The sequence below is a fragment of the Solea senegalensis genome, linkage group LG2 (assembly GCF_019176455.1).
Source record: "Solea senegalensis isolate Sse05_10M linkage group LG2, IFAPA_SoseM_1, whole genome shotgun sequence".
Taxonomy (NCBI): domain Eukaryota; kingdom Metazoa; phylum Chordata; class Actinopteri; order Pleuronectiformes; family Soleidae; genus Solea; species Solea senegalensis.
In genome coordinates this window covers 9741095-9768642 of record NC_058022.1, presented here as the reverse complement: position 1 = coordinate 9768642, position 27548 = coordinate 9741095, and the positions used below count along the sequence as shown (strand labels likewise).

Sequence of the window (27548 nt, the reverse complement as noted above, 5' to 3'; positions counted from 1 at the left end):
TTTCTTAACAGGGAAAATAAGCAGTGACTATGATAATATATAAGGAAGCACTGTGCTGCTGTTGAATGAACCGAAAGAGAATAGTTTGAATCAAAAGGCAAAAAGAAGCCTCTCTCTCATCCTGCCCCAGCCTGCACCCCTTCTGCCTACTGTTGCCATGGAAATATCTCCTACCATATTTGGATGAATCCAGCATAGCAGCTGGGGTGATATGTGGTGCATGTGTATGTGTTTACGTGAATGGATGTGTGGGTTGATCTATGAGTGTGTAATTGTCTGTCTAAAACTATTATGCCATTATATACTTTAGAGTTAATTTACGCCAAAGTAATTTCAGAGACTGAATGTTTTTTTGCTGATATTCTACAACCCCATCACCCTCCTCATCTCTTGAAACACTCCATCCTTCTTAGCTCTCATTTGTGACTTAATCTTACGGTCTCTCACTCTGTCACTTCGCTGCATATCCAGCTGGTTGTGTTGTGTTACAGTATAAGGATGTGATGTATGAGGACAGATACCAAGAACAAATTGTTTGACTGAGGTCAGACTCCTGCAGTGTCCCACTTCACACCACAGCTGTCTGCTGGCACTTATCCGTAGCTTCAAATAAGGAACTATTTTAAAACGGCGGTTAAATGGCTTCTTATGACAAAACACATCAGTGACTCATGATGTATTTAAAACCAGCCTCATCTTTGAATGTGATTTTGAATGGTGGAGTGAGTATAAAGAAGGATTCAGAAGGCAAGAAACAGAAAACAAGGGGAAATGATGAATGAAGAGAGAAGAGAGTTAGTGGTGTAAGCACCTGAGTGCATGTGTGGCATTCATATAGCCCAGTAATGGAACATTTGCACATGCACACGTTCAGGCACTCAGATGTTGGTAGGCAGCAGGGTCTGTTCCAGTCTGTGGAGGGAGTGTTGTGAAATGTTTTGGTTGTATCATAGTAATTAAAATCCATTTTTATCTACTTACAACCAAAGACTGCTGGATAATTAAATCAAGAGAGAGAGATGGTGATGGACAACATAAAAATAATTTGTTAGTGTCATTGAACAGTGCAGTTGCACTGGCTCATTTTCCTTCGTATGACATCATGTCTATGCTTCCTTACATGGAATGCGTTCTTGTGACGTGATCTATGATGTGAATCTTACAACATGGAAAGTTTATCTGTGGATTCTTATTGAAGGTTCTCTTTTGACCTGTTATGTACACGCATCTTGAGTTATCCATTGACAATTTAACAGCACTAAATTGAGATGTTGATGCTCAAATCTGAGATTGGTTCACTCGGTCAGCAGTGGTCTCAGTGGTCCCTGTTTAGATCCACTATTAACATATGTCCTGTCAGAGTCGGGGTGTTTTCACATTTGGTTTCAACCCTACAAACAAAGTCAGACCAGCGTATTCTTTTTCTAATATGTGAATGCTCCAAAAGAACTCAGACACCTCTGAGGCCAACTGAACTCAAACCTCCTCAGTAGGTAGTATGGTTCGCTTAATCTATGGTGTATTTGCACCACAGATTGCCTTCTGGGGTAACCATGCAAAAACACTGTAATGTAGAGAGACAGAAACTACTGCACTTCTCCAGACCCTGAATTCTTGACCCTTAATTGTGGCTAAACGGTTGAAACTTGTTCAATCGGATTTTTAAAAATTCACCATGACCGTACTCACTGTTATTCAATGAGTCATTCATGGGCTAACCACTTCTGCTTTAGTGTGATATTAAGGCTCATGGGCTTTTTCCATGAATTTAAAAAGGAATAAATTGGTAACACAAAGTGCCTAGAATCAGTTAAGAGTGACGATCACAAATCAAAGATCCCCGTCCGCATGTTTATGCCGTCTCAATTTTGTGAACCTCTGCCATGACTTTTCTTTTCTGTTGATAGTTTGGGGGAAGTCCTCCAACACAGCCATTCAAATGTCTACTGAACTGAAAATGACAATACTAAATACATTTTTTATATTCAACGCACCACTTTGCTCTCATTCTGTCTTGCTGTCAATACCCATCCTGTTCTGTTGCCTCTTCTCCCCGTCTTTGTTCTCATGTGTCTCATGTCTTCTTGACACTTTCTCCCATAGCTCCACTTTCCCATTCTGTGGTTAACTTGAGAAGGTTTGCTCATGAATGTTTGCAGTGATACCCAGGACAGCAGCTGAAACTCTTCTCAAACACTGAGTTGTTAAGAACCATGTGCAGTGCAGACACATTTTCTACATGCCCTCAAAACTACAGCAGTAAAGAAAAAAAACCCTATATTCCCTCCTTAAAAAAAAAGAAACCTACCCAAAAAGATATAAATGCATCGAAATGTTATGTGTTTAACACAAGGTGTTTACAGTATGTGTGTTTATATAATTGGTTATACCTAGGATTAAATCTACTGTAATTGGGACATCTGTTGTTATTGCCAGTGTTTGTGGTGTAAATCCCCTGTAGGTCAGTTATTTAATGAGATCTTGACACCACATGGAAAAGACTAATACATCATTATCACATCATCAAAACACTGTTGATATTGTAATTATGCATTAGTGCATTAGTCATACAGGTGAATTAGGAGCATGTTTTACAAAACAGAATTAAACTTAAAATTCCATCAATCCCAAATGTACTGTATTTCACTTTCAATTTACTTTAAGATACATTAAGATACATAAAGACGAGATAGTTATTTATTTAGCTTTTGTATATATGTATATATATATATGTGTGTATCTATATATGTATATGTATATGTGTGTGTGTGTGTGTGTGTTCTAAATTGCACATTTAACAAATTAGGAAGTAAGAAATTCAAAGTAAATTTACTGCACTCACATCACCCTAACCCCCCTGGATCATAAACACAGCCATTCTTTTGAACATCAGCGTATGAATGGCTGATTAAACAAAATAATAATGATAAAATAAAAAATCAAATCATCAGCCCTTTCTGCTGCTGCTGCTGCTGCTGCTGCACATCCCTTTCAATGTTTTCCCCTCTTTGTTCCCTCTGTGATAGTTGGGCTGATTAATGATTGTTAGTGATCACGGTGCTGCAGAGAAAATCACTGAGATTTGAGGACAAAAGGACACACAGGGAATGACAATACTCATTTTATTTCCACACTCTGAGTCTCATGGCAGGGAATGAACTGGTTTTCCATATGTATCGCAGGCACACACACACGCACACACACATTTGCACCACTATTTTGCTGCACACTGCATTAACTTCAGTTGGACAGCCTAAAAAAAGTTTTATTCCTAACCTTAAACACCATAAATACACTTGATAGAAGGTTGTCAAGTGTAAATATACTGTATATTATATGTAATTTGTGTGTACTCATGGATCTGCTAATCCTTTTTACAGCCATTGTTGCGATAAAGGCCCTCTGTTTTGTTTTGTTTTCTTTCAGGGCCATGCTAATGCTCTGAATATTAAATAAACTTGTCTTTTACTGATATCCATTAATAAACAATCCCTAATGTCCTATTGGGACACATGTATCCTGCTCGGTACTCTTCATCCCCTCTATCTGTTTCAATTTATATACTTGACTTTCTGTAACTCACTTTATTTCCATTATTGGAAACAAGCCCTCAGCTCTTTCTTTCTCCTCCTCGTTACAGTCGGTTTTTTAAGGCTATCTATAAAGAATTGCCCTGCTATCTCCTGGAGTTCGTGGACAGGAAATGAATTGGCCCTTAATTTAGCTCCGACTCTAGACCAGGCAAAGGTAATTAAGAGAAATATGAGCTGTAGCTCTTGTGAGAAATGACAGAGACCTAATGTAACTGAAGATGTGAATTTGGAGGCAATATTTTTTTTAATAGTTTTACTACTCTTGTGTGACCTGCACAGAAACAGGATTACAGGACATAATGCAAATAATCTACTTTCTTTCATTAGCTGTCCGCCTTAAGTTTTTTCTACGACACATTCACCAGTGCGTACATTGATATATATGTATATTGTTCAATTACCTGACATGTTAATAGGTTAAAGTAAGAAATGTGCAATTAGATTAAATTACTGACTAAAAGAGGTTGCCTTGGCTGGTTCTTTCATATTTATTGAAGAAACTGCCTGACATAAACTGGCGTCTGACCCTTCACACACAAAAAAATCTAAACAGATGAATGTTTTTTGGCAGAATGACTATACCTGTAGGTGTTCAGTCAAAGCAGTGTTTATAGCTTGGCTCTAAACTAATACTGCAGACATGGAGTATTGGCAATGCAAGTTGCTTGCACCTGTAGTAAAATGATCTACGACATCTATACTAAATTGGCCATTATCGTGTTAACCCAAACACATGCTTTTAGAAATATATATAAAGCAAACAAAGCATGTAATGGCACATTTTAAAACACAGGCTCATAGTTAGGGATGTGTTGTTGGTTTGCTTCTCAAGCAGCTTTCTTTTCAATTTGTCCTCGAGCATCATTGATCATGTCTTCTTAGAAACAGGAAGGGAATGATAACGTGTCATTTTTCCTCATTATGTGTTCTTCAGTCAACCATTGTCCTTGATTTTCAATGAGATGAAGCCTCAGAAGGGAAAGTGAGTCAGAGGTTCATGTCCGACTGAATAAGAATTCTGCTTTGTGGTGAGTGGATGAGCTGCAGGTGATTTTTCAATCATGGCTGAATGATGATGTCCCTGTTTTGTAATGTTATATCGTGGTGGACTGGACTGCACACGTCTTCCTCTGCTGTGGGTGTAGTTAGAAAGTAAATGTTCCAGGGTGGTCCACTGTAAGCTTTGTTATTCAGACTTCATTTATTTATTTGGTGGAATTTGGCAGTGTAACTCAAACATGATGGTTGCTTTCATTTACAGCCTGACTCTGAATTGATTAATATGCTAATCCATGCAGTGCCTACTTAGCTTTAAATTTAGAATGGCACCAAGTACTGACAGCTCATGTTCTTTGATAAGGACGACGGTACTGTAAGCTACCACAGTGACCAACGAAGCCGCCAGATGATGTTATTGACGTCAATATGTAAATAAGTGTTATAATTTGACAGGCGATTAGTAGGTGGTTGGCAGGTTTTGTATCAACCTAAACAAAATCAGATTATGTTGAAGAATCAATGAATTACAGTTGGAGCCATTTCAAAGTGAGATTGGTTATTAAAGTAACATTTTCTAATTATTTAATTTAATTATTATTATTGTTATTTATTCAGCCTCCGAGTTTGGATTTCAAATCATTAATTTGTGTTTGAGGGACTTCCCTCTTGACTCCAGAAAACATACATACACATCACATTTTCGTCTCCATCTCCCTCGCTTCCCCTCTCTTCCGGTGAGCTCACGGAGACGGGTGTGATGTGTGCCACATCACAATCCCCCGCACTGCTTGTTTCCATAGCAACGCAGGAGACAGAGAGCGGGAAAAATATAGAAAGGCAGAGATGGAGAGAGAGTATGTGTGAGAAAGTTTGAAGCAAGAGTGAAATCAAAATGTTTACATGCTTATAACCGAAGACCGTTTCCAAAGTCCTCACTAAGACTAAGTCAGTGACAAATGTTACTGAATTGTGGAAAAGTCTGGGTATATTGCATATAGGTCTTTATTGGTGTAAGAAACTGTTCTATTTTCAGAGTACGAATGTTATTTCAGATTCCTGCTCTCAAATTCAAGTAGCACAGAGACACCATATCCTGAGCTGCTGCCACAATAAATCACTTAAACATAAACATATCCAAGAGACTCATGTTATGCGTCATAGAGGGAAAAAAAGTAACAACAAAGGCACAAAAGTGTCATTGTAAAAAGTAAAAACAATGAGCATCTAATCTGGTCAAGAAGGGTCTAGAAAAAAAAAGTGGGAAACCATAACTGTTCAGTAGCAGGTGGGCAATATGAGCTAAACAATATATCACAATATTCCATCATGACATTGCAATAAAGATATTCATGGTGATATTTCACAGAATTTCAGTGTCAAAGTGCTTGTTTTGATATGGAATGACGTGTAATTCCGTATAATGACATATTTATCATGTAAAGTAAATCTATGCATTACATGTAATTAATAATGTAATTTAATGTTGAAGGCAATACATGTAGTAATGTGATAATAACAACCAAATGTCTTCATTATTACTTTTATAAAAAACACTGCTAGCAAAAATAGTATTAAATTGTGTTCAAACACATGATATTAAGTGGTTGGCCACATGGAATTGATTGGAGGCACTGAATATGGCCCACGGGCCGTTAGTTTGGCACCACTGGCATACATGGTCTTCATTAAAATTAGCTGGGGAATCCTCTAATTTGAAGAGAATGTTATCGATGACCTTCTGGGAGAGGGATCCCTCCTCTGAGGCTCTTTCTAAGGTTTTTTTCCCCTGTTCAATGAGGCTTTTGTGTTTTTTCCACACTCCATGTGGAGGATAGAGGGTGTAACTTTCTCTACACTGTAAAGCCCTTCGAGGCTGTGTTACTGTGTTCGTGACGTTGGGCTCAATTACTAACAGGGACCTGACTTGAACATGCAACCAATGTGAGCAACTAAACATGTACAAAAACGGGACAAATCGTATTCAAAAATGGCGAAGATAAATTCATGCAGCCTTTCTTGTCGTTGCCTCGAACTTGTGAAAGGAGAACGCCTGTTGGATCGTCAACAGTATTAGTTTAAGCAGTTGTTAAAAGTTTTAAATAAATCACAGCTGAGTGATCTGTGAGAATGTTGTTGAATGTAGAATTGTATCATCTGTATCAACTTGGCTCTCTGGGTGTAAAAAAATGAAAAGCCCCAGGGAAGAAAATCTTGTCTTAAAATGTAAGAACAGGATAAAAATATATGTCTTGCATTGCTTCAGATTTATATGATACAGGGTTTCAGGGGATACAGAAAATTCATCTTTTTCAGTCCTGAGGAATGTGAAAATGGAAAAAAAAAACAAATAATTATAATAAACTTTATTCATATAGCACTTTTCTTAACAAACCAGAGTGCAGACTTCATCTGACACAGTCACTGAACTAAACATACGGCTGAATGGGTTGTGATTTGACACACCAGCAGTGTTCTCGCTAAATACCCCAGACTCCTACAGTGTGCTGTAGTTCGCTTTGATTCTTGTGTCGGACAACGCGCTCATGACTCTTCCGGTGACGACACTCAGTGGCCGGCAGTCTGTTGATGTCACATTTTAGTATCGGCTCAGCTCACTTGGAACCTCTCCATGACAGGCACTTAAGAAGTTGTAGAGTCGAGCCGAGCAATGCTAGAACTGTATGATGGAAAAATAAGGAGGGAACGTAGGGGCCAGAGGAGGAGCTACAGGAAGAGATAAGAGACTGGGAGAAAACAAATCAAATGCCAATGTGTAATTAATGCATGAAATTCTAAATAAAATGTCTAACCACCTGAATGTTTCACTGACATTAGGCACAAGCAAAGCATGTGCATGCACATGCACAAATCCATGGGCTTCGTCTGGCCAAAGAAATTTGCTGCTACAGCAAAAGCATAACTTCCCCCGAGAACAGAGTAGGCTACCATCGTTAATTAGGATACACAAGAGGACATGCAGAAGTTTTCGCTGCTGCTCAGAATATAAACAGATCAGAGGATTGTACGTCCCAACGTTGGTTAGGAAACATACCAGAAATAACGAGCTGGGTTTAGCTGTGAGCAACAGATCAGTGCAGACAAAACCACAACTATCTGCCAATTACATAAAACCTTTCTCAGCAGTTTAGATGGAAGCATCTGCTTAATACTGGTGTACATGGATGCATTCAACTTACAGCTCCATGTACTACTTTATTTCAACTGATTTATTACTGTTGTGATATTTGGTTAATCCTTATTTCTGTGTTGTCACACATGTTTTGTCATGTTCACAACACTGACCAAATACTTATTTACACATGTGTGGGTAATGCAGCATCGAAACGCAACGAAAAACAGGAGAAGTTGAGAGATGTGTGGTACCAATGAGATGTGGGAAACTGATCAGAGTCCAGAATAACATGGAGCTAATTTACTGGAAATCCATCTGTTCTCTCTCTCTCTCTCTCTCTCTCCCCTCCCCTCCCGTCACCACTTTCTCAGACTCGTGCACACACACACACACACACACACACACACACACACACACAGACACAAGTCTGTGGGCGATAAGCTGGATGTCTCGTTACTGGGCATTAGTTGCACCTCTTCTTGCTAATCCCTGCTGTCAAACAGTGTGTCTGTGTATGTGTGTACGTGTGCATTTGTGCGTCGGCCCGACTAGTGTAATTATTGCCATTGTGTAAAGCAGGGAAATAGCTCTAAATGTTGCTTCTAAGACACTGGACCATCATTAGGTTACACAAGATCGTACACTAATGGCTGTGAGTTTGCATTTGTGTGAGGAAAAAAAGTGTTTTTGCACATGGTGATTCAGTTTTAGAGATTATACCATCTTAAATGTTTTGGTTTTTATTGGATTTTTTTTTTTTTAGATATCTTTTTTGCCTTTATTGGACAGAACAGTAATGTGTGAAAGGGGAAAGGACCATGGGTGGATTTAAACCCAGGTCACTGCGACAGGCCTCAGACGGGACAGCTCTTTGAGTTAAAGCTAAATTCAACTGAATGAATGTCCAGGTTCTTCTTCTGAAGCTTTTTATGGGCACCTCTTGGTGTTTCCTTTCCCTCATCATCTCAAAAGTCACTCTGTGTGCAGGAATGTCGCCACGTCGGGTAAAAAAAACTGATTCGTTCAAGCAACCTTTTGTTTTCCTATTTCCATCTGGTGTTTATATTGTTTCCCCTTTCCCCTGGCAAGCTGGGTGGTAACAGGAGCATTGAGAATGGGTCATGAAAATGTTATAGATTATAAATGTTAAAGCGAAGACTGGAGAACAGAGCGCTGTGCATTGAGCGACCAAAAGCAGGGAGAAAGAGGGCAGTGTTACATTGGTGGTAAATTACCTCAGAAGGTGATATCACAGTGTCTGCTGTGCTGAGTATCAGAGATGACGGTTTTATAGGTGAAGCAATAAAAAGTGACGAGGCCAGACCTGGAGGAATAGGACAAATATACAGCCTCTTATTTTTTCCTGCTGACATCATTCCCGCCATCCTTTGTGACTCTGTTTCTTTCTCCACTATTCATATCACTTCTTCACCTGGAACAGCTTGTTCCTCTTCTTTCTCAACCTCACAGGACACTGACATCTCCATTTTGTTCCTCCTCCCTCTCCCCATGTCAGTCATTACTCCCCGAGAGATCATATCTGTGTCACTTTATCCTCTCCCCCTCCGTCTCGCTCAATCCTTCCTTATCTCTGTGGCTTTCGATGTCTTTAACCTTTCCACTCCTGGTGTTTCTACCATAAGTCTCTTTGTCTGTTGCTGTTTCACTCAGGTTTGTGAGGATGGCCCCAAAAAGAAAAATGCTCTTACTACAATTCTTTCCTTTCCTGCCCCTTCGAAGAAGATGAAGTTGTGTCAGAATTTCCTCCACTGCTTTGCTCCTTCAACATTCAACAAAACTAGTGTTTGTCTTCCAAAAATCTTTGTAGATGCTGCTCAGCTGACGTCCTGACGTCCTGACAGGGACCCCAGCTGCAGCCAAACAATGTCTGTTATCTGCGCTCCTCCATCTTTCTTCCCGCGTGCTCTTCTTCTATTTAATTAGCTGCCTTTGTCCTAATTCTCCCGCTTTCTTTCTTTTACAAATTTTTCCTCATTAACTCTTTTGTCGTTAAACACTTAGCCAACTCGTAACCTCATGAAAACCTTATTCATAAGGTAAAGCTGGCTTGTATTCAGATTTAATTCAGGTGTGAACCTCGTCAAGTCCATTCAGTTTGGCACAGAGAGGGAGGGAGATATATCTTTCCTGAAGATTAGTGTCCAAAATGATTGTTTATTATCTACATTAAAAGGTAAAAAAAACAATGCTGAAAATGCAGGTGATTTTTTTCTTGCTTTCTTTTGACGTTTTCTACATGATGGATGGAAGACCATGAAGGAGCGCGTTTGAACAAGTCCTGAAGGTCAATACATAATGATGAAGTTATCATGGTAAAAATTGAAAGTGTCACATAATTTTTCTCCATTAGGCCAAACCTTTTTTACATCTTTTCCCCTTGAAGGAGTTACTCCTGAATAAAAGGGAATGAATGAATGTCTTTTCTTCTCTTCTTTTTTCTTCTCTTCTCTTCTCTTGGCAGTCTCATTTGAGGTAATCTATAATCTTTTAAGATCAAATTACTGAATGTAATTATGGTTGTCTAATTTTGCAAAATAAGTTGCAAATGAATGTAAACAACATAGAGAAATAGTCAAATGGGGAGTGTGAATTAAGGAAACGAGATGAGTCAGAAATTAATAGTTGATGGCAGATGGCGACGAGAGAAGGTTGAAATTAGGAGGATGGATGGATGGATAGATATATGCAGGACAACCAGCCTAAGTCATAATAAAACAAGTATGAAGAAAGGATGAAGAAACTTCAAAAAAGGCAATGAGAGGATTTGGATGTGGGGACAAAAAAAGGAAGAATAAACAGATGCGGTGAGATAGTGTCAAAAAAATCGAGGGAAATGAAGTGTGGCACAAATGAGTGAAAGAGAATTTATACCAAGGTAAACAGGCGTGGGTTGTGTGCGTGTGTATTTGTGTGTGCGTGTGATTGAATGACAAGCGAGTAAAGCAGTCTGATCACTGATATAATTACACAGATGGCTACACTCATGCATTCATCTCTTTCTCTGACACACACACACACACACTGCCACACGTGCACATACAGTACAGGGTTTAGTGCTGTTTAGTGCTGTGACGTCTGTGTGTGAGACAGTTGAGGCATTTTGTCTAATGAGTTTTGCTGTTGTCACGGTGAACTCTGACCTGATTGGCTGACGCTGTGGTTTAAAAAGTGCTTGATATTTTCTGTTGGTATTACTATGGTCTTTTTTTTCTAGATGTATGGATTATTGCATTTCTATTCTTTTGTTGATAATAGAACTATTATATAAATATAAATATTTAAAATGGGCTATAATTGAGATATGCAACTAGAGATTAAAAAAACAATCCAGATTAAAGAGAATATTGGAGAGCATTGTCCCCTCTCCTCCTCCCCAAAGACTTGAACCTCCACAAACTGAATGATGGATGAAATTTGAAATGCCTAAAAACTCTCCCAGAGAGACAACAATCAGACTGCTAAATATCAAAGCACAAGTGTGAAACGTTCCTGTAAATTGAGGAATGCAAAGTCAAATATTATATGCTAATGAAAACAATTAACGAAATACAGTTAGTATGTTGTATTATTATTGTTTTAGATATTGAGGAAACACCATGGAATTTTCAAGCTACAGCATGTGGTTAATTTTAGTAAAATGATTTCATTATTTACAGCAGATATAACGTTGGCGATACTGTAGCATGATTTACTGGGCTACAATATTTTATTTAAATGTTATGTCATACACAGAATGTCATCTGTCTGTGTGTGCTGTGTGTCCTTTCCTGGTCATGGTGTCTATCCAGCTAATTAATGCTGTCAGGTTTGGTTGGTGGACTGCTGGTGTGTGTGTGTGTGTGTGTGTTTGTATGTGTGCACTATGCATGGTTGTAAGCAGCAGATGCTCATCTTGAATCTCCGCCAGGTTGCCATGGCAGCCAGAGAGCGGGCGATTTGCGGTCGGGTGGCATTTTATTATGGAACCCATCACAGATTTATGTCGGATTCAGATGTTTTGTCTGTAATCAAATGTGAACCAATACTCCTGCATTGGTGATGAAATTTTATTTCCAGTGATGAATGTGAGATGTGTGCCCACGCTCTCCACTCCCATCAAACACAACATTGGCTCAGCAAAGTATGCACATCTGTATCGTGAGCAAACAAATCACGACCAAGGTCAAAGGGAAGCAGTAACACAGAGGAACATGTATGTAAGCTGTGCTTCATCCAGTGATCAAATATTACCATCTCACTCTAATTCAGAGAAAATGTTCAACCAGTGACCTTGTTCATCTGTGAGGGCGCAATGATACAATCATCTCAGAGTTCATAGACTAATAAAAACAATAATTTTAACTGTGATCTTAATCATGTTCTCTCTGACCCAAGACCGCTCAAAAATACTACCGTAAATTTTAGCCTATTGAGCACAACTGACTAAAAGCCGCACCAGCTAAATTTTAAAAGAAAATACATTTTGTACATAGGCCGCACTTGAATATAAGCCACAGGTTGTCATGTTGTAACCAGTAGTGGCGCCAGGATTCAATCTCTTATCAAAGGAGTTTGTTAATGAAGGCATCGACTTTATGAATGGCAAGTGAGTGCGCGTGACTAGCACTGAATGATGCGCCGCGATCACGGATGCATCATTCACTGAATGATGCACCGCGATCACGGATGCATCATTCACTGAATGATCACGAGTGGGCCACGGACAAAAGTGGGCCCACCTGTAACGCCGCATATTGTTGTAACATGAGATATTTACATAGAAAGATGCTACACGGAGGTTTTTCGTTGTTGTTTTCATTAAAACGACGTAATTTAAACACAGGGTGAACATGCCTGGATGGTTAGAAAATAAAACCGCACCGACACGGCATCAACATGCCTGGATGGTTAGAAAATAAAACACTGCACCAACACGACAGTAACATGCCTGGTTAGAAAAGAAAACACTAGCCTACCAGAAAAGTCATTGCTATCTTCATCTTCTTGCGCACTAAATTTTTCCCTGCGTCCGTCTCACTTTTGCGCTTACTGCTAGAGTGCCCCCCAGTGGCCGTTAGCCAGTAAAAATCTATAAATTAGCAGCACCGTTGTATAGGCCGCAGGGTTCAAAGCGTGGGAAAAAAGTAGTGGCTTATAGGCTGAAATTTACGATAATTAATTTAACACACAGGTAGATCCATATTCTGTATTTATGAACCTAAAGTGCAGACATGGGTCACATGGACTGTTTTTTTTCAAACTCGAGTAATGTCTGTGATCAATGAATGTAGAGGCGCATACAGTAAGATGAGCCTAGAAGATAATAACAAGTAAATTTCTGCTCAGTTTGGAAATCAGTCTGAGCTGGAAGACACCGTAAAAATGCTTGTATTTAAATGTATCCATTTACTGCTTTTACTGAAAAGACAATAAAAAAGACACTTGATGAGTTTAATTAAGTTACAAAACTGTATTAAAATATTTTTGTTTTCTTAGACGTAACTAATAATAATGACAATAATAAATTTGATTTCTAAAGTGCTTTTCACGAAACCCAAGGTCATAGAGATAGAAATTAAAGAGTGCTCTGATTTATTTTTTTGTCCATTCTCATGGTTTTATCTTATAAAAATAATATGTCAGGTAATATCCTTGTTCAGTTGATAACATCTGGGTAACTGTCAGCTGCAGTCTTAGATAATTGGTAGACAGTGATTCAAAAAAAAAGAATCAGTTGAAAATTAATAATCACTCACATATGAGTCTAAGTTTTTCTTCCTGTAAATTCTTGGAAAGAATGGAAATAAAAATGTCCCGAGGCCCCAGTGTAGCACATTGGTTTATAAAGGTTCTCATGAAGGTGACGCAATGGCCTACAACACTGGCCACACTGTACTGTAACGCAAACAGTATTTCCAGTTTAGGTAAAGACAGGTCGCCTGATGTTAATTAAATAGTGAGTAGAATAAAGTCTGTGTGTCTGTGCACACGCATGCTTAAAATCCAGTGTGCTTTAATGAGGCACAAAGTACAGCAGGTTGAGCGTGGGTTGGGAACCATGGTAACAGCCTTGGGCTCCTAGATGTGTGGAGAGAGAGAGAGAGAGAGAGAGAGAGAGAGAGAGAGAGAGAACCAGGATGTGTTATGATAAAAAATAAACCTATTTTGATCAGAAATAGTGAGTAATCAATCATGTGAAGATACTCTTTCCACACTCATAGTGCATGTACACATGAAGCCTGAAGGCTTCCACTAAAGCCATAGCAGCATCGCCCACACAGAACTGCTGGTGTCTTTTTGACATGAAGACAAAGCCTTAATGTATGGTGTATTCAGGATTTGTGTGACTGGATGGAAGTTGATGGTTTACTGAGTGTACAGTATGTAAAAGCAGGACGATGATGAAACAGTGTGTATGTGTGTGTTGAGGGCCGCTGTCAGTCATCGCTGGTCACCCAGCGCATGTTCCGCCATGATTTCCTGGCACTTTTTAATTCAAAGTATTCGAAATGTGTTGATAAAACACAGCAGCTTTTCCCTCCAATCATATTTATTTCATTTCTGTGATATTTCATTTAGGACAGTTAGTGAGAATAAGTCAAGGTCACAGATTGGGCTCAGAACATCTGCTGCAAAACCAGATTTGGGGGAATTAGTTTTTTTTTAGAAATAATTTATCCATGAAGGGTATGTGTGTGTGCGAGTGTGTGTGTGTGCACGAGTGTAGTCTGCTGGGAAACATGCCAAGCAGGTGGCAAGTCACAGAAGGAAAGGGGACAAGTGAAGGAGAGAAAGCAAGAAATTAAAAAGTTCACCACAAAGACAAAAAAACAAACATTTGTAAACAAGTATATGACAGAGGCACCGTGGTGTCTACAGTATATCACTTGCATCCATGAATGAGTAAAATGAAAATGAGAATAACAGTAGAGAGAAAGAGGAGGACATGTTGACAGATGGATTCAGTGGAATGTGACAGAGTTAGAGCGATGGGAGGAGAGAAAAACAATGAAGGGGCTCACGGGAAAGCTCAAGGTGTTAATGAGAGTGGGTGAAAGAGACCAATGAAGAGAGAAAACTGTAAGAGAAATCTATTGAAGGGATGAAAGTGACTGACAAATGATCAGTAAGTCTCTGATTCCCTCACTTCTCCTTTTTCACTCTTCTATTACTTGTGGCTTGTGCTGTCAATACATCATTGTGTTAACCACTGACTAAACAAACGCAAGTACCCCCATAAAAATCCAAAGTCTAATGCTTTCTTCCTGCAGAGAAGCAACTCAGTGTTGCATTGGTTTGCTGGCTGAGGCCAATCAGGAAGGCAGAATATAGTGAATAGCCACCATGGGGCAACTCTGCCGATTGCAAAAATGAATTCAGTTTGAATAGAAATCTATGGGAAAATGAGCCTCATTCAGTTCAATATGTAAACATTTTCCTGGAGTACAATAGCAAACGTTGTCAATTTTGTAAATTATGTTCATGTTTAGAGGAAAATAGGCGATAAAGCACAGCCCATATTAGCGGAAACCAGTGTGATTGACAGCTGGTGTTGTCCAATAGGAGTCTGATTGCAGGTGATGTCTGTTCATTTTGTCATTATTGTGAATCTTGAGGCTTCAAAACAGGTTTTCAGCTGATATTCTTATTTGTGACGACATGACCGGTTACTACTTCATCATCATCTGTACCATATGATAATGGATGATGGATTAACCTAAATCAGTTGTTGGTCATTTACCATATGATGTAATTTTCTGATTTAAAGGGCACATCATGATGACACCACACTTACTATATGAACATAAATTAGTTATAAATACCTCTGAAATTGCAGTTTAATATGGTGACATCCTTATGATATTGCTACATATTTTAGCAGATGGCATGTTTTCATGATGTCTCTTGTTATTCCAAACTAGTTTGGTGAGAATTCATCCATGCATTTTTATTTTTTGCATAAATACACACACATACACAAACGCACACAAATGAAAACAATACCCTACTTTGAGCTTGGGCAGATAACGGGGCAATTATGTTGATATCGACTGCCACCATTTTGCACACATTATGTAATTATGAACATTTACTTGTATGTTAACAGGCATGGTCTGTCATATAATGGATAGCAGAGTTCTGATGCAAAAACAACAAAACGCACAAGAGGGAAAAAGAAGGACAGTTAGAGAAACACAAATGGTGACAGACTAAGATAGCAATATGCACACACACACACACACACCTCCATGCAAACATTGTGTCTCCAATCAGACTGAGGCTAAAAGGACTGCTGTAGGAGAAAATTAGTTTTGTTCTCTGGAGGCTGAGAGGAAGAGAGAGAGGGAGAGGGAATGTAAATTTCCATTGGAAGAATTTAAGATTATTGTTGTGCTTGAGGCCATGTTGGCAGTAGTTGTGAAATAAGTGGAAGTCTTTCACGTCGGCTTCTCTCTTTTTTTATCCATTTTTCTCATAAATGTGCACACATGCCCTCTTTCATAGGTCACATTTGGGGACTTCAGCAAGCCATTTATTTCCTGGGGAAGTGCTCGAAACCAAACCATAGAGCTCTGCTTGCCTTGCACTAACCCTAACATTAACCACTGGCCCAAAAATAGGTCTTTCTTTACAAATGGGACACAACATTTTCCCCAGTTGGACAAGCCATCCTCAAAAGACTAGTTTTATTTCTAAATTTGGTCCATATTCCATATTAGTTACCCACACATGCACGCACACATAGTGCCATCTGTGCTTCCTTAAGGAACAATCATCCCGAATATCTTCCAAAAAATGCCAACTACAGCGATACATCTCCACAGTGTTTGTGTGTAGGTTGTGAGGCAGTTATAATTGTCTTGCTGGTGTGTGACTGGGCATGGCTGCTGAGCTGCAGCCAAAATACTCCATTTGACCTAGTTCATCTCAGCGCTCGGCTGACGTGTGTGTGTGTGTGTCTATGCATAGTGTTTGTGTATCTAGAATTTTGGACATTGCGGATTATGATGCAAGATTTCCCTCCCACATGTCTTTTGACTTTCTGCTTATCCTTGTATTTGAGCCTATTTTCAGTGGGCTTCGCCCTGATTTACCATTTCTGCAGGCCTGTCTCTGTTTCCTCCTCCACCTCAGTTTTTTTGTCATTGGTCTCCTGAGACGGGGACACTTGCTACATAAATGTATTGTGTGTATGCGTGTGTAGTGTAATACAGGCTTCATTTGTTATGATGACTTATTAATGGCTTGTGCATCCCTTCTCAAATTCACCCAATGACATGCATGCTAACTGTTTGACACACACACACACACACAAAGCAACATTTTGTGCTGTAATTCCAACTCTATGAAGGAGGCAAAGTCTAAAGAAATCAACCTTGCATCCTCTGTTCTCCACATGCTCACCTCATCAAGCCCATTATTTCAACTATCAGCATTAGATCCTGTCAGGGCTGACCCCATGAAACACTCACAACCCCACAGGGCTAATTAAACCTTTGCTATAACCAGTCAGCAACACCTGTGACACAGTCTCTTAACTGTCAGGTATTAGAGGTTCTCTCACTCAGAAACTGATGAGATTTAAAACTTTACTACTGGCATAACGACTTCTATCCACATCCTCGATCACATCACAGTCAGATATAGTCCTGGAGAAATAGTCTTTCATAAGGGAATTCACAGCAGACATGATATTTATATCCGCTATTATCATGTCGTGCTGTGTGTTTATGGTTCCCAAAAACAAGGAAAGGATGTATGTTTGTCACTGTCTCTTAGTTGAAATGAATAAAGGAATTCCTCACTCCATCCGCTGTGCTCTGCCTTTTCTTGTTTTTCCATCCTTCTACACTTTCTTTCATTCTGCTCGTCTCTGCCCTCCAACAGCAGCATACCTTCTTGTTGCTATGCAGGACAAAGTATCTGCAGACAGGAACTGTCTTCCAGTGAATGTTATTTGAATGTCGTTTTGTAATAGTTTAGCAAAACAATGCGGAAAGTGGAGTGTGTGTGTGTACAGTATATGTATGTGTGTGTGTGTGTGTGTATGTATATATATATATATATATATATATATACATATAATATGTATAATGAGAAAATGTCTCATTAAATGCTCCTGAAGAGCCCCTCCACTATCAGTCGAAGAGATTTTGAAACAACCGTATTACTTCACTAATTTCAAAAAATGTTTGTCAAAATTTGCCAATCAATGAAGCACATATTTTAATCTTTATATAAAAATAAAACAAACTTGTCTTTCCCTGTGTTTCTGCAGTGATGGATGGGCAGACAGGTATGATGTGACAGACGGTTATGTTCGGGAAGCAGCTGGAGGTATAACCATCAAGCTCCAGTCAGCTGATGTGAAATGGTTTGACGAGTACTACCTTAAACTTCGTCCAGAAAACAACATCAGGAACCCCTGGTTTCCAGAGTTCTGGCAGCATCGCTTTCACTGTCGACTTAAAGGCCACCCACAGGAGAACAGCAAGTTCAACCGCACCTGTAGCAGTGAGTACAAGGAAAATAAATAACAATGCAATGACAATGAAGGGAATACTCTGTAGTGGCAGCATCATTTATTTAGGTTTTTAAGATAAAACCTAAAATTTGTCAACATCAACTTTTTGAAAAACATAGTGGGTTGTGCCTTTCTGCATGGAGTTTGCATGTTCCCTGTGTGTGTGTGGATTTTCTCCAAGTTCTCCAGTTTCCACAGTCCAAAAACATGGAACATGGGGGCAACTGTACACTCTAAATTGACCATAGGTGTGACAGTGAGAGTGAATGGTTGTTTGTCTCTATATGTGGCTCTGTGATGGACTGGCGAACTGTCCAGGGTGTCACGGTTTTCTTCCCTTCACATTCCGTTTTTGTTTCACCATTCATTAAAACAGAGTAAGACAGCTGCATCAAAGGAAAACTCAATGAAATGGGACATGAAACAAATGAACAGGGCACAGAAAGAGACGGGAAGAAATGAGATGGCGGTAGTGAGGAAAGAAGAGGCTGATGAAGGGGAAAAAGGAGAGAGAGAGAGTTGTCTTTGATGTTGAGCCCAGGAAATAATTTCCCTCTTTGTTTCATAGCATTTGAGGAGAAACGTGAAGATCAGGAATTACACTGATATACCTGGCTTTTTTTTTCTTTCATCCCTCATTCGTGCTCATGATTCCACCCATCCACCTCTACAGAGCGGGAGTCACTCCGGCAGCAGTATGCACAGGACACCAAGATGGGCTTTGTCATTAATGCCATCTACTCAATGGCATATGGCCTGCATAATATGCAGCGGGCACTCTGCCCAGGCTATCAGGTAGGTACTGCTGTGATGGATGAATGAACGGACACAAAGACTTAGGGAGAAAATGGTTGAACAATTAAAGGTGTGGATTTTTCTGCTATCTTACAGTAGACTCTAAACTCTATGCCAAATATGTATTAAACTTCCTCCAGGGTTTCCATTTGACACATATCCTAAAGCATCAATACAGTGGTTTTCATCATATTCTACACGATATCCTCCACAGTAAGCATCTGAATAAATTGAGTCGTTTATTTAACATCACACCTTTAGGGTTTGCAGTCCAAAATGACTGCTGTAGGCAATGAATGGGTAAGACTATACTATGTTCATGCAACAGATGGAAAACATTCCCATATTCAAATTACTCCCACCCACCACCCCAACCAATCCACTGCCCTTTCTTATGCTAACTTGCACTCCCACATTAACCACACATTTCAGAGTGTTTTCAGACCTGCCTCATTCTTGTGCTTTAAGTTGTGGCTTAGGGTTACTGTTAATAACTGTTGATGTATTTTAAGGGCCTCTGTGATGCCATGCGGCCTATAGATGGTGCTACGCTGCTGGACTTCCTGATGAAAACTAACTTCACAGGCGTGTCAGGGGAGGGAATCCTATTTGATGAGAATGGAGACTCACCTGGCAGGTAACTGATACAGAGAGGCCTTTTAGATTTGTTAGATGAAGATCCATATTATGTATCAAAGTGATAATGATGTGCTTTGTGTGGTTTTTAATGTACAGGTATGAAATAATGAACTTTAAGAAGATGGGGAAGGACTACTATGACTACATTAACGTTGGCAGTTGGGACAACAGAGGCTTGAAGATAGATGATGACGAAATCTGGCCCAACAAAGATACGACGATCAAGTCAGTCTGCAGTGAACCCTGTGACAAAGGACAGATTAAGGTAAATGACACTATGTATTACATATTAGTAAATATTATTATATTATAATAGTATTATCATCCAAAAAAGATTGAACACAATAATGTGCTATTTTTCTTTTAAAGGGGACATATTATGCAAAATCAACTTTTTAATCATTTTAATACTTATAATTGGGACTCTGGGGGCCCTACCAGTCGCCAAAGTGTGGAAAAAGAATACTCACTCCTTTTTTTGTGGTCTCCCTTAGTGTAAGTATAGGCGACAAAACATGTGATGTTGAATTCCCTGCGCATTATGACGGCAGCATGCGCATTTCACCGCAAATGTTACCACCCCACCAGTAAATTTACTTCGAGAGCTCCACCTTAGCTCCACCTTAGCTCCACCTTGTCCCTATAAAATGTGACAGTGCAGGCAAGGGAGGAAGAGCGGTATTATGTCAACGCGGAGGGATAAGTGTGCTGTTGGTGACTGCACAGTGGAGCACAGTGTTTTACACAAACTTCCTGCCTCAGAGGATTTTATATATGAAGCTAATGTGCCGGATAAAGTCAGCAAACGTGTGTTCGCACCACTTCGCACCACTTCGCATCAGACTGCGGCCAGCGGTCGCCAAATTTAGTCAGCGAACGTATTTCACCGACGTACTAACACACACATTGTTAAGAAAAGGTCATAAGGTTCACTGGCGATCCTTAAGTGTTTTTAACTGATTTACAGTTCGGCACTGTTCGTCTTTATCCTTATGTAGGACGTCTCTTCCTGTGATGGCACTCTCGCTGTTTTCCGCGCACGCTGCCAGAAACCCCCTGGAAGTAGTGGGTGTGTGTTTGCCTGTGTCTCATTTGCAGCGTTCTGCAAAGGGGCGGTTTTGGCAGGGTTATTGAACTGCTATGGTGCTTCATCCTTAGGGTATTTTGACCAAAGCATGTCACAGACATGTTCATTAGGACACCAGGGAACTATTTTTACTTGGAGAAATAGGATATTATATGTCTCCTTTAAGACTTTTTGTTGCATTACCATGAAGGTGAAGATATCAAAGCTGAGCTCCTGTGTCTGAGCAGCAACTATGAAAATCCCCCAAAATCCAGACACTGGTGGTGAGACTGATAAAGGATGAAGATTGATGGATCAGATGAGACTAAAAGACTTGTTGGCAATGGGGAGGTGGAGGCGTCATGCTTGCCTAGTTTGCCAATCATATCAATGCCATATTTGAAAAAAAAAAAAGACTTTATCTTTCTCTTGCTCTGCAGTCATGCGTAGTGCTATTGGAACAGACACTAACAGCTGATAAGCAGCTGATAGCAGCACGGACGCCTGGGGAAATGACACCTAAGAAACTGTCTGTATGCATGCTTGCAAGGAGATGAAAATAGTGAGAGAACAGTTTTCTTGACTCAACTTACGCCAGAGATTCCTATAAAAACAAAGGATCAAATGTATTTATTATTATTATCATAATAATAATATAAACTTATAGTCATTATATAAACATTTTGTGTCCGCTTATCTACATACGTAGATCAAGTGAAATATCTTCCTTCTTTGACACAAGTTAAAACAGAATGATAAATAGAACACATATCAGACAGAAGCAAACCGAACACAACAGTGTCTGCTCACTGGAAGCATCCACATAAACACAGACGATGCACATTCTGTCTCTCCTAGGTGATCCGTAAAGGGGAGGTGAGCTGCTGCTGGACGTGCACTCCCTGTAAAGAAAATGAGTTTGTGTTTGATGAGTACACCTGTCGAGCCTGTGAGCTGGGCTCCTGGCCTACTGATGACCTCACAGGTCAGTGTTTTGATCTTGTGTTTGTGTTTGCATGTTGTTTTTTTTAACCTTGAACTTATAATGGGACATTTTCACTGTACTGGGGAAATACTTGAGTATATAACCTACAATCCTTCGAAGAAAACAGGCAGTAACCTCATTGAAGTAATAACTCTGTTTGCTTAAATGTGTGTGTGGTGTTTAGTGGAAATAGATTTGTATTTTCTGCGATTTCGGCATTATTATTGTTATTATACGATCAGTCCTGCAACACGTTCATTATGTAAAGAAACACGGTGAAGAACCCCGTTTCACCCTCCCTTTGCTTTCCCTTACCTCTCCTCACCTCTCCTCCCACTTTCTCATCCCTTTAATTTGCCACTGACATGGTCACCGGTGTTTAATTATTTTGCATCAAGAGCAGCTTTCAATGCAAATACAATACAGTTGCAATCAAAATTTATTTCCCCTTCACTGCATCCAAAGTGGTTGGATATTGTACGCTTTCAGCTGCTCATTATAATGCCCGCAAGCTCCTCGGCAAGCTCAATGATTAAAACATGAATGAGCCCTGTTGAAAATTCAGATTGATGATGTCTGCCTGAGACAGAAGCGTCTTTCACTCGAAACTGGGAGTGCACCAGTGAAAGTGGAAAACAACAGAGAGGAGGCTGACGGACAAAATGACAGCTTGAAAGTAGAGAAAACGTGATAGAAATGATCCATGTTTATCCTCTGTGTTCGTTTGCATGTTCATATGTGTGAGTATGCAACTATATTCATTAACAATAAATGCTGCGTGTCCCCCAGTGGGGGGGTGTATGGAAGGGTTATAATGAGGTGTAAACAAACTGCTCGCCCTGTTCCTCAAGCAGACATTTTGATCTCTCCTCCCCAGGCAAAAAAGAAAGGAGAGTAAGGGATGAAAACAGCTTGTGTGTGTGTGTGTGTGTGTGTGTTAGGATGGCAGTAAAGGGCCAGAGGAAATGGATGAGAGCAAGGTCTCAGGTGGCTGGGACCAGAGGTAAAGTAGGTGTGAAAACGACGGTTAACAATGTGAGAGTTGTTTAGGAGACGGCCTAAAAGACAAAGATGGTGTGAGAGAAAAGCCAAATTGAAACATAACTAGATGTTGAACGTGAGTTTGAAAGAGAGAGGATGAGGAAGGGGGATGGAGACCAAAAAAAAAGCGATTGACAGAACTGATCTGGGATTTAAAGCCCTGACGTTTTGGTTTGTGTTTGTGTGGGCAGGGTTAAGTGGAGCTAAATTAGCAGCAAGTTCTTACTTTCCGCCCATCGCACATTTTCACAGGTGGGTGGTCCTTAGTGTCACCATTACACATGGGAGGCCTCGCTAGATTGTCTGATGATTGTGTTTTCTGTACACACTGCATGATTTAAAAGAACTGGCATTGTTTTAGTTTATGATGTATTTATGTTTTTATTTATGAGTGCTCAAGTGAGTTCTTGGCCTCCCTTACAAAATGCTTTACTTGACTTGCTTGCTGTGTTTACTATCCCCTTGAGTACTTTTCAATTATTACTATTGTTGATGCCCCAAGACCAAAACACATCACTGATTTAATAAGCTTTATTGACTGTGTCGAAGACAAATTCATTGAATTGCCTGAGTCTTTAGTCTTTTTGACTGTTGTGTCTCTTTTTTATTTGCACTACAGTGTAAGCAGATGTGTGTCTTTTATCTGAGATACAGAGAAACAATAAAAGCAAGAGAGAGAGGGGAAAGAAAAAGAAACATAGAGAGAAAGGTGTTCAAAAAAGTGGATTGTAAAAAATGTGGAGACCAGCTGGATCACTTCATCAAGTGTTAAGATGGATAATAATTAAAAGTGTCCCTTTTAATTAATGGCTTTTTATCTCTGTGCCCACGAAGAAGACAGAGATGGAGAGAGGAAGGCAGGGAGAGAATTAAAGAGAAAGGAGGGAGGAGTAAAGAGGGAAAGCATAGCTATAAGGTGAAAAGAGAGACTGATTTACGAGAACGACAGAAAAAAGAGACAGGAAATGGATCAGGACTGAATGACAGCAGCACTAAAGAGGGAAAGGAGTGGATTAACAGAGGGAGAAGAGTGGACAGAAGGAGCATATGTTGCAAAGACAAAAGAGCAGTCGGCAGGTATGGTGTGGACATGTTTTATGAATGTGGTGGATACAGATTAATGAAAACATTTTAGAATTCACCTTAACCAATGGTTTCCGAATCTTGTGTAGCTGTTTACACCAATCCTGACCCCTGTCAGGCTATTAAAAAAAAGATCATCTATTCTTTGGCTGCAGGCAAAGAATAGATGATTGACATCAGGAAAGGTTTGTGTCCACTGTCTTAGAAGTTGGCCAAAGCCTAAAGTGAAATAGGTTGTAAGAAAAAAAACAGGGTATGGTTCCTTCTCTTTTTACTGCCCACTTGCACAACTCTAACAAAGCAACTAAATGTAATCCACATTCTGTTCTCCATGTTACTGCATCCCTAAAAAAATACCACATATACTACTACTAAAACAGCAGACATCATAGTCTGCAATATTCCCTCACCCTGGTCAATTTTATTCTAAGAAATGCATCTCCGTGCTCGCAGGCTGTGACCCAATCCCAGTTGAATACCTGCGGTGGGGCGACCCTGAACCCATTGCCGCTGTGGTCTTCGCCTGCCTCGGTCTCATGGCCACATTCTTTGTCACTGCCGTCTTCATCAGGTAAATCTCGGCCTTCTCTCTATGACTCGGACACACAGTGGACAAACCCACGTTTCACTCATGATTCCCTGGCGTGTTTACATTTTTGAAATGCCCATCTTTGATTTACAACTTGCACATGTAATCGTAAATGTGTTTACCTTCAGGTTTCGGGACACCCCAGTGGTGAAGTCATCGAGCAGAGAGCTGTGCTACATCATACTGGCAGGGATCTGTTTGGGTTACCTGTGTACCTTCACCCTCATAGCTAAACCGCACGTCATCCACTGTTACCTCCAACGACTGGGAATAGGCCTATCACCCGCCATGAGCTACTCTGCGCTCGTTACTAAGGTAAGAACTGCATTAAGAATTAAGAGACGGGCTGCAGCGCGTTTGAAGTGTAAGGCTTTGATCAACCACTGTGAAATTCCTCTTCTGCATTCAGCCAGTGTCTCCCCATCCATGTCTCTGATTGGTTGGGGTTGCTTAAGTTGTCAAGGACTTGGGTCAAATTTCCAGCTTGCTGGAGATTGGATCAGGGTCTGAGACATATAAGGGGATGTGTCAGTGGGTCTGAATATTTCACTCTTAGTAACTGCTTAGTTCTGGTATTTTTGTGTCTCTAACAGGTACATTTGGGTCTGTAAACAGAGCTGTATGAGGAAAAAAGTGCGATATTTAGTTGATACAGCAGATCCTCCCTATTCTATGTATTGGACTGAAGGGATATGGCCAACCAACAAGCAATGCAATGCTATGCTAACAAGCTATGACAAAGGGATATTCTGTTGGGCATAAGCTTTTGTAACACAGAGTTATGATTTATTAATGTCAGTGAAGTGCAGAAGCTCTCCCAAAAGAAATTACCCAGAGTTTATAGCACTTTATTTTGTCTCCTGCGAACTGCAATTTTTCTTTCAATTGAAGTGTTTTCCAATGATGTCTCCATGAGGACAGAAGCAGCACAGACAGCAGATGGCCATAATCTACGCTAGGTACAATATGTTCAGTGTATAGTTTTATAAAATGTCCCAATGGTGTATGTGCTCTGATCCCCAGACAAACCGCATTGCTCGGATCCTGGCAGGCAGCAAGAAGAAAATCTGTACAAAGAAACCTCGCTTTATGTCTGCCTGTGCTCAGCTCATCATTGCCTTCCTCCTCATTCTGCTGCAGCTGGGCATCATCGTCGCCCTCTTCCTCATGGAGCCACCTCGTGTAAGCTGTGTGTGTGTGTGTGGTCTTCACTTGTGCGAGGAAGGCTAAACTGTTTTATGGAGTGCAGACAAATTAAAAGACACAGGCAACAGAGAAAAGGATTTGAAGCAACAGCCATATTCAGTATTCGTGTTCCCTCCTCTGTCTTCATAGGTGATCCATGACTACCCCAGCATCCGCCAGGTCAACCTCATTTGCAACACCACTAACCTGGGTGTAGTGGCTCCACTGGGGTACAATGGCCTTCTGATCCTCAGCTGCACCTTCTATGCCTTTAAGGTACACAGCTGTTATAATATACTGAGGAAAATGAACTGGCATATCTTCACATGATGACTTGACAATCAAAGCTTTAAGGACACATGCAGTTTGAGCCATTGGTTGGTTTAATGATGTGCTGTATGTACATTACTACTATTAGAGTCCTGAACCAGGTACTTGATGAGTAACCTGCCAAAATGTTTTGTGAATGGTAAAATGGGACCGAGATGGGTCATTATGTGTAAAGTAAAGATGTAACTTCTGTCTTATTTACTGCTGCTCTCCCTTTGAGCATGAAATGAAAATAAATGTTTCCACAAACATTAAAAAGTCAGTGTTTAATAATCAGTGCCCTGCAGCTACTTATTTTCTGCTCACTGTGAGGGAAGAATGGCAAAAAGGCACAAAAGCTGAAATGTTCTGCACTCACAGCAAATTGACTTAGAGTTTACAAAAACATAAAGAAAAAGAATATAAATCAAACTACTGTAACTCGGATGGGGTCGTGACCCGGTGTTTCATGTAAGTGCAGTGATTATTAAGCTTCTGTGGAGACATCAGTTTTTATTTTCCAGATTTAAGGCAGAATAAATGTGAACAGATCAGCAGCTGCATTATCTAGAAGTGCTTGAATGTTGCTCACACTTTGTTTTCTTTCTCTCTCTATAAGACCCGCAACGTCCCGGCTAATTTCAATGAAGCAAAGTACATTGCCTTCACTATGTACACCACCTGTATCATCTGGCTGGCCTTTGTACCCATCTACTTTGGATCCAACTACAAAATCATCACCATGTGCTTCAGTGTCAGCCTCAGTGCCACTGTGGCTCTGTGCTGTATGTTCGTACCCAAGGTAAGGCTGAAGCTAAAACAAAGTCTCACTCCGTCAATGCTTGGTCCATTTACTTCCTCATACCTGTCAGTCTCCCTAAATATTGAGTTTTAGGAGCTTGCCATGTGACCAGGTGAACCCTGGTCTTTTTGCTGCAAGGCAACAGCGCTAACACTATGCGCCGTCTTCAAACAAAAAATGAAATAAGGATAAAGATATTGTTCAATAACATATTTTGTGTTTTATTCTGCATCAGGTGTACATCATTTTAGCCAAACCAGAGCGGAACGTGCGTAGTGCCTTTACCACTAGCACAGTGGTGCGCATGCACGTGGGTGACGGCAAATCCTCCTCAGCAGCCAGCCGTTCTTCGAGTCTGGTTAACCTGTGGAAACGTAGAGGCTCTACTGGAGAGACGCTCAGGTATGTGGGTGTGTGTTGTCTGGCATAAGTACTGACCAAACCCTGGTCCCATTCAGTCAAAATTGTCTGAGAAACTGTTCCAGATTTGAGGTTAGATGTGAATTGAGGGTAGGTTATAGGGTTAGGCATTAACTAGCTATGGTTAAGGTTGTGGTTAGGTCAATCTTAGCTGCTCTAACGATACAGATTTCTTTTGTCAGTTATCGCCAGGTTAAGTCACAGTCCAAGGCACCAGTACTGCAATGAGACTATTTATAGTGTGTGTGTGTGTGTGTGTGTGAGAGAGAGAAATTGATTGTCTGAACTCCACTTAGTCGCCCTGACTGTTCCTCTGACCCTAATATGAACTGCAGACAATTGCCTAATGCAGATGGGGCAAGTGGGAGAGATGAGAATGAACAG

The 27548-nt window shown here is 40.2% G+C and overlaps 1 protein-coding gene across 1 annotated transcript in view; it reads left to right on the top strand.

Moving 5' to 3' along the window:
- LOC122765056 (metabotropic glutamate receptor 5-like) overlaps window positions 1-27548 on the top strand; it is a 44360-nt gene that overhangs the window by 12784 nt on the left and 4028 nt on the right. Inside the window, exons 6-16 of the mRNA XM_044019122.1 lie at window positions 18005-18240; window positions 18924-19045; window positions 19558-19682; window positions 19781-19949; window positions 21609-21735; window positions 24313-24430; window positions 24577-24763; window positions 25472-25630; window positions 25784-25909; window positions 26562-26744; window positions 26980-27146. Coding sequence (XP_043875057.1) covers window positions 18005-18240; window positions 18924-19045; window positions 19558-19682; window positions 19781-19949; window positions 21609-21735; window positions 24313-24430; window positions 24577-24763; window positions 25472-25630; window positions 25784-25909; window positions 26562-26744; window positions 26980-27146 — 1719 coding nt within the window. The remainder of the gene's footprint in view (window positions 1-18004; window positions 18241-18923; window positions 19046-19557; window positions 19683-19780; window positions 19950-21608; window positions 21736-24312; window positions 24431-24576; window positions 24764-25471; window positions 25631-25783; window positions 25910-26561; window positions 26745-26979; window positions 27147-27548) is intronic.